The sequence below is a fragment of the Homarus americanus genome, unplaced genomic scaffold (assembly GCF_018991925.1).
Source record: "Homarus americanus isolate GMGI-L3 unplaced genomic scaffold, GMGI_Hamer_2.0 scaffold18789, whole genome shotgun sequence".
In the NCBI taxonomy this organism is placed as follows: Eukaryota; Metazoa; Arthropoda; class Malacostraca; order Decapoda; family Nephropidae; genus Homarus; species Homarus americanus.
This window is the reverse complement of record NW_024728725.1, coordinates 1,045,001-1,052,500: the sequence shown is the minus strand read 5'-3', so window position 1 is coordinate 1,052,500 and position 7,500 is coordinate 1,045,001. Positions and strand designations below refer to the sequence as shown.

The 7,500-nt window shown below is 39.8% G+C and overlaps 1 protein-coding gene across 1 annotated transcript in view; it reads right to left on the bottom strand.

The window, feature by feature from the left end:
* LOC121866203 (lachesin-like) overlaps window positions 1-7,500 on the bottom strand; it is a 46,738-nt gene that overhangs the window by 5,782 nt on the left and 33,456 nt on the right. Inside the window, exons 5-9 of the mRNA XM_042365809.1 lie at window positions 5,247-5,402; window positions 4,305-4,445; window positions 3,654-3,821; window positions 2,683-2,715; window positions 135-242 (exon numbers count right to left, since the gene is read on the bottom strand). Coding sequence (XP_042221743.1) covers window positions 135-242; window positions 2,683-2,715; window positions 3,654-3,821; window positions 4,305-4,445; window positions 5,247-5,402 — 606 coding nt within the window. The remainder of the gene's footprint in view (window positions 1-134; window positions 243-2,682; window positions 2,716-3,653; window positions 3,822-4,304; window positions 4,446-5,246; window positions 5,403-7,500) is intronic.

The window sequence follows — 7,500 nt, the reverse complement described above, 5'->3', positions numbered from 1 at the left end:
TTACCCTTAATTTATCTGTATCTACCTATACTCAAGGCGGACTATTACCTGTATTTACCTGTAATTTACCCGTAATTTACCTGTATCTACCTGTAATTTACCCGTATCTACCTGTACACAAGGCGGGCCATTACCTTGGAGGTTGCCGGGGATAAAGTTAGTGGGCTTCTGGTAGCGGTCGCCGATCTCGTTGTGGTTCTGCTTGGTGAGAGACTTCTGTAGGTTCTTCGGGTGACGAGCAACTGTAAGGAGACGCTGTATATGGAGGAGGGCTGTAGTGGAAGGAGGGAAGGAGGGAAAAGAGAGAGAGAGAGAAGGAAGGAGGGGGGAAGGGAGAGAACGAAAGGGGAGAGGGAGGGAGGGAAGAATAGGGAGGGAAGAAAGTGGGTGAAAGAAGGAAAGAGAATAAAGGAGGTAGAGAGAAGGAAAGTGAGAGGGAGGAGGGGGGAGAAAGAAGGAGGGAGGGAGGGAGGGAGTGAAGGCCTGAAGGGTAGAAAGGTAGTGAGGGACAGTGGGAGGGAATGGAAGAGTGAAGAGAGAGGGAGGGAAGAGGGATGGAAGTGAGGGAACAGAAGAAAAAGAGAAAGAATAAGTGGATAGGTATCGTAATAGGCAACTGGATAGGGGATAGGATTCTCAATAAACCTTTCGGGACATTACCCACATTAAACTGACTCACTTAAAACTACGACACCAAGTTGACGACTAAGAAAATGGCTTCAAAATCACTCTGAGACTCTACCGCCATAACTATTTATCTCTGGAACCCATTAGAACTGAGATCCATTAGTGCTGGAACCCATTAACCTTCAATTCATTTACCTGGTTACTAATAAGATCCCTCATTAACCAAATACCTGGTTTAATTGATCAATAAACCACGAGATAATCAACAGGTTAATGATGTCTCAGGTGAAAGAGGAGAGAAGGCGTTAACGAGGCTGTACTGTAGTTAATAAGTGAGGGGTACAAAACAAGGTGATTAGGTAGTTAGTAATAGGAGGACTTGTAAATAATAGACGAAAGTAGGAAAACTGACAAATAATAAATGGGAATAAATAAGATACAGTGATAAATTATACGAATTACAGTGAAATACAGATAAATACATAATACAAGATGGGTGGATGATATAACGAGATACAGAAGAATAAGAAAAGTCTGAAATATATGTATGAATAATAATAATAATAATAATAATAATAATAATAATAATAATAATAATAATAATAATAATAATAATAATAATAATAATAATAACAATAACAACACTTAATACAAATAAAAACAAAAACAAATAATAACAAAGAAGAAACAACCCAGAGAAATAAACAAAAGACAACAACAACTAAACAAAACAAGAAAATAAACAACACTTTTACACATAGAAGTAACCAACCACACATGAAAATATATACCTAATATTATACCACCAATACATTAATATACCTTAAATTATACATAAACATACATATATAACATTATAACATTTACATAATGGCAATCTAAACCCAACTTGTTCATCTACAACAGCGGCAGAGAAAAGTGTATAATGCTGTTTGATGTAGCGGAGCAAAGCTGAACAAAATATTATGGTGATTTATAATTAATTCTGTCAGCGGCAGCAGTGACCCGCCATAGTGAACTGCAGCTGTTGTGACGCAATGTTTCGTTTACCTAATCTAGTTGTGACGGATTATTAGGCTTTTGTACTTTAGTTGTGATGGAGTGATACCTAACCTAACCTAACCTAACTTAATTTTAAGCAGACCTAACTTAACCCACTGTGACTCTAACCTAATCGTATCTTAAATTAACCTAGTCAGGATGATCTAACACGGGTCTAACACAACCCAACCCTAACCTAACTTAACCCTAACCTAACTTGACGTAACATAACCTAATCTTAAATTCCCTTTACTCTTAACTTTCGGCTAAACTAACAATAGGTCACTTTAGTCATTAGCTGCTGTCATTACAGTCTCACAAAGTTGAAGGTCCCTAAAAGAATGTAATTACGATACAAGCTGTAGTTTAAGTGATTGTATCGGCTGTAGCTTTAATACTGTAGCGTCTATGGTTTAAATAACTAATACAATACTTTATGTAGTTTTAAATTTCTCCACACCATCTGCATTTCCAATTAATGTGGCAATGTATTTCTTGCAGTTCGTAACAAGATAGGTGAGGTGTTACCGTGTCTGGTCTAATACAGTCACACATATTTACCTGGTAACAAGGAAGACTATATATTAATTATTATTATTATTATTATTATTATTATTATACCTGGAAAGAGGAAATATTCATACCTGTAATATAAAGATCAATTAAGCACATCATTAATATACAGTATAAATAAATATTACAGAGAAATGTTATGACAAATAAACAACCCTGAACAATAACAATAACACCTATAACCAACAACAACAATAACAAATAACAAACACAAACAATTAAAGTAAAAAAAAATTTATATACTGAATATCTAATTTCTAATCCCCTCCCATCCTCTCTAAAAAAAGAAAAAAAACCGCAAAGATTAAAAAAAGCGAATATGTTGCATTGTTGTACTGTAAGGTTGAATGGTATGGGGGGCGGTGGCAGCGTAGGCGGACAGGTAAGGTGGAGGTAGAGGCAGGTAAGGAAGGTGACAACGACTAACACTTACGTACTTACCTTTGTAGTAAATGTCTTGTGAGTAAGATGATTCTGTAGATGGTCTCGAGATCTCTGTCCATCGTTCATCATCCCAGAGGAGAGTGAGGGAGAGTGAGAGAGAGAGAGAGAGAGAAAGAGAGAGAGAGAGGTTAGGTGAGTAATTTAGATTGGAGTGTTTGTTATGAGGAGGGGGTGAAGGAGGGGTGGGGGGTGATGTTGAGGGTGAGAGAGGGGTGAAGCGAGGATGTGATGAGGAGGTGATGGGGTTATGAGGAGGGGTGAGGGAGGGGTGGTGGAGAGGGTGGTGATGGGAGGGTAATAGGAAGGTGATGGGGTTGAGGAGGGGTGAGGGGTGAGGGGGTGATGGAGGTGGTGATAAAGGGTACTCCAATGGTGATATCTTTAAAGAATTATATTATTAAAATCACAATTAATAAAAATCATCAACATTTTCATTGCTTACTCACATTAACTATCATTTTATGCCTTCGTCTTCGTTACTAGTCTTGTAAATAAGGGAAACTGTGATAATACGTGATAACTGATAGACAAACAGACAGATAGAATGAAATATCCTACAATACATTTGAGTTGAATATATATTAGCAACACTCGAATCCAATTCAACACACACACACACACACACACACACACACACACACACACACACACACACACACACACACACACACACACACACACACACACACACACACACACACACACCATACAGGAGACAGAGCTGTAATAGAGGCCTACTATCCTTGGCCACAGCAACAAGAGGGCCACATACTCCCTGGCCACAGCAACAAGAGAGGCCACACTCTTCCTGTCCACAGCAACAAGAGGGGCCACACCCTTCCTGTCCACAGCAACAAGAGGACCACACACACACCCATCCTTAACCACATCAACAAAAGGAACACACACTCCCTGGTCACACCAACAAGAAGGGCCACACCAATAAAAGGGGCCACACAAGGACCCACCATTAAGTTGGACAGCCAAGCTCTTCTCCCTGGTCTTGTCATTGTCGATAGAAGCGTTACACCTGTAGGTAGTAATGTCCTCAACCCGCAGTCCCCTGATAATGAGAGTCGTTTGAAGCTTAGGTGGGCTCTCTCCCAGCTGGCTCTCAACCACCTGGTACCTCCCACCTGTGACAAAAACATACAGGTGGTTAGTTAATGTCCATCCACCAGCTGTGTTTATTAAATGCATCTGACCAACACATTAGTAACACCTAATACAGATGTTATATTATCACCCCCCTCAGCTGGCTCTCTAACCATCTGTTACGTCCCACCTGTGATAGCAAGTGCAGGTGGTTAATTAGTAGACAACCACCTGTGAAGGGAGAGACAGGTAAGGTATCTAGTATCTATCTTATGACGTCATTAGTGAGAGTTAATGTAATGTTTAATAACCAATCACAGATGTTTATTACGTCATTTGTTTACATTATTAAACATTTAGCGTCTGATGTTGATTTGGACATTTGATATCATAAACATGTTAACGTGCTTGATATAAACACCTTAACTTACGAATATAAACATCTTCACGTACATATATGAACACCTCCACGTAGGTAATATAATCACCTCACTTATGTACTTGCCAGGAACCTATTCACGTACCAGAAATGATCATCTTGCCCATACTATCCTGCCAGAACACCACGGGTCTGGGATAGGCCGTCACCGTGCAGTTGATGGCCACGTCATCACCCCTGTACACTCCTATCATCTGATGACTCACGTACACCGCCGGCTCACGGTCTGTGGAGGTGGGAGAAACTTATTGTGGGGCTGATCTGTCGGGGTGTAATTAACTGTGGGGCTGGTCTGTGGGTGTTTAATTAACTGTGGGGCTGGCCTGTGGGAAGCTGTGAGGAAAAATTCATAACACGTGTAAAATAAATAAATAAATAAAATTAGAAAATGAATTAATAAAAAAATTATAATAAAAATACCGAAAAACACGAAAAATAACGATAAAAACTATATAATAAAAACTTAATAATAAAACCGAAAATAGTAAAGTAACACAAACGTGAATAAGTAATTATAAATAAAAAAAAATAATACACACGTAGAAAATAAATCATAAAAAAAGAATTACAACAACAATAAAATGAAATTGTTTAATGGGCCACTTCCCCTTCTCCCTCCACACACACACACACACACACACACACACACACACAGCTCCTGATTTATGTACTGTACAGCCCTGTAAATGTAATGAACGTATATCATTATGTCTAAATCACATGTAAGTTTGTATATTTTCAGCCACCGGCTGCAACTCTATTAATAAACCGTTTATTATTATTATTATTATTATTATTTTTACACACACACACACACACACAGACACACACACACACACACACACACACACACAGAGGGCACTAGGGATATGGTCTTATAATTTACGCTAGGCGGAGGAGTCAACGTACGTGTGTGTGTGTGTGTGTGTGTGTGTGTGTTTAGGTCGGTTATAATCCAAATCACAATGTTTGGGTCGGTTATAATCCAAGTCATAATGTTTGGGTCGGTTATCATAGTAATACTCACATCTCACGTTGAGCACCATTCTCTTGCTGACGGAGGGCGGCACGGAGTTGTTGGCGATGCACAGGTAGTGACCCATGTCCGCCCTCGTCACCGTCTCGAAGGATAACAACCCTACCGTCTTCTCCACCCCTCCTAGGCTCTCCGTCACGCTCGACGCTGTGGCCGCAGGAGAAGAGAGAGGGAGATAGAGATTAATATAATGGCACTGAGATCCTGAAGAAGGGAAGAGATAATGAATGGGAGGTTGGTCATGTCTCACTCCTCCAAATGTCTCTGGTTTTTGGAGAAATTGTCTCTCTCTCCCACCCACCACATAACACCCCCCCCCACTACCCTCTCACCCCACACCATCATCCCACTACCACAACATCCTCACCACAACCACCCACACCCACCAACATGAAGGGCATAAAGAACACTCAAATATGCACCAAGAAAACTCGTGGCATCCTGCAAAAAACATAAAAGGCATAACATAATACAATAAAACAGACACAGAGAGAAAGATCACGACTGAAGACGCCACAACATAAATCAATAAACACAATCACGAAAGAGGAGATGGGAGAAAATATAAATAAAGAGGAATAATAACACAATTCGGATAACCTCAATCGTGTCAAGTAGGACCTGAGACTTGAGATACTTAAAAGGTTATATGAGAGTGAAGGTATAACTTGAAAGTGATGTTGAGGATTACTTTTAAGATTTTTAAGGTTAGGTTAGATTAAGATAGGTTAGGTTAGGTTAGGTTAACTGATGTTATTTCTTCTACTATGTAAAGCGATATAACAGTCACAATCAGTTACAGTATATGGTTCTGTCTGTCTGTCTGTCTGTCTGTGTGTCTGTCTGTGTGTCTGTCTGTGTCTGTCTGTGTCTGTCTGTCTGTCTGTCTGTCTGTCGGTTCTGTGTCTGTCTGTCTGTGCTCCGTCTGTCTGTCTGTCTGTCTGTGCTGTGTCTGTCTGTCTGTCTGTCTGTGTGTCTGTGTGTCTGTCTGTCTGTCTGTCTGTCTGTCTCGGTCTGTGTCTGTCTGTCTGTCTGTCTGTCTGTCTGTGTCTGTTCGTCTGTCTGTGTGTCTGTCTGTCTGTCTTCGTCTGTCTGTTCGTGTCTGTCTGTCTGTGTGTCTGTCTGTCTGTCTGTGTGTCTGTCTGTGTCTGTCTGTCTGTCTGTCTGTCTGTCTGTTTGTCTGTCTACCGCATCTCGCTGATAAACACAAATAAGAGAACTAAGGTAAGACGATAAATTTAAGGCAGAGTAACGAGGATAAAGATGAGAGAAAGGCAACGGTGAGAAAGAGAAGGAGGAGGAGGGGAAGAAGGAGGAGGAAGAGGGGAAGAAGGAAGAGGAGGAGGAAGAGGAATTATGGGCTGAATATATTGCAATATATCTCACCCTAAGAATATATTACACGGGGAGATAATATTTTGTTGTTGTGGTCTGAGAGAGAGAGAGAGAGAGAGAGAGAGAGAGAGAGAGAGAGAGAGAGAGAGAGAGAGAGAGAGAGAGAGAGAGAGAGAGAGAGAGAGAGAGAGAGAGAGAGAGAGAGAGAGAGAGAGAGAGAGAGAGAGAGACCTCATTTATCGTGCAAAATTTGAGTTACATCTACCTAACTCACTAAGTCCAAAGTTTATCACTATAAATTTTGATTCAGAGAGTTTATTTTGTTGCTTTTGTACAGTTAGAGATACAGTTGCAGATACGAACATATTAAAGTACGGTTACACACACACAGATAGCTAGATAGATAGATAGATAGATAGATAGATAGATAGATAGATAGATTTAATCGTGTTAAATACAGTACATAGCTATAGGGTTCTCAACAATATAAAGGAATTTTAAAAGTACTGTACAGAGCTCACACACACACACACACACTCACACACGTACACACTGATTTATGTACTGTACAGCCCTGTAAATGTATTCAATGCATATTATATCATTATGTCTAAATCAAATGTAAGTCTGTATATTTTCAGCCACCGGCTGCAACTCTATTTATAAAACCGTTTATTATTAGTAGTAGTAGTATTATTACACACACACACACGCACACACACACACACACGTACAGTATATCAAAACACCATTCCCGTTTTTCCCGCCACACAGACTACCGCTTGATGACATCCTCGTCAAATGAGAAACTAAATTCCTTCCGTTTCAGATTAATGTTATTATTTTCGATATTCTCTGATACACCGTAACACAATGTATATAGTAGTGTATATATATAAATCTGACAGGT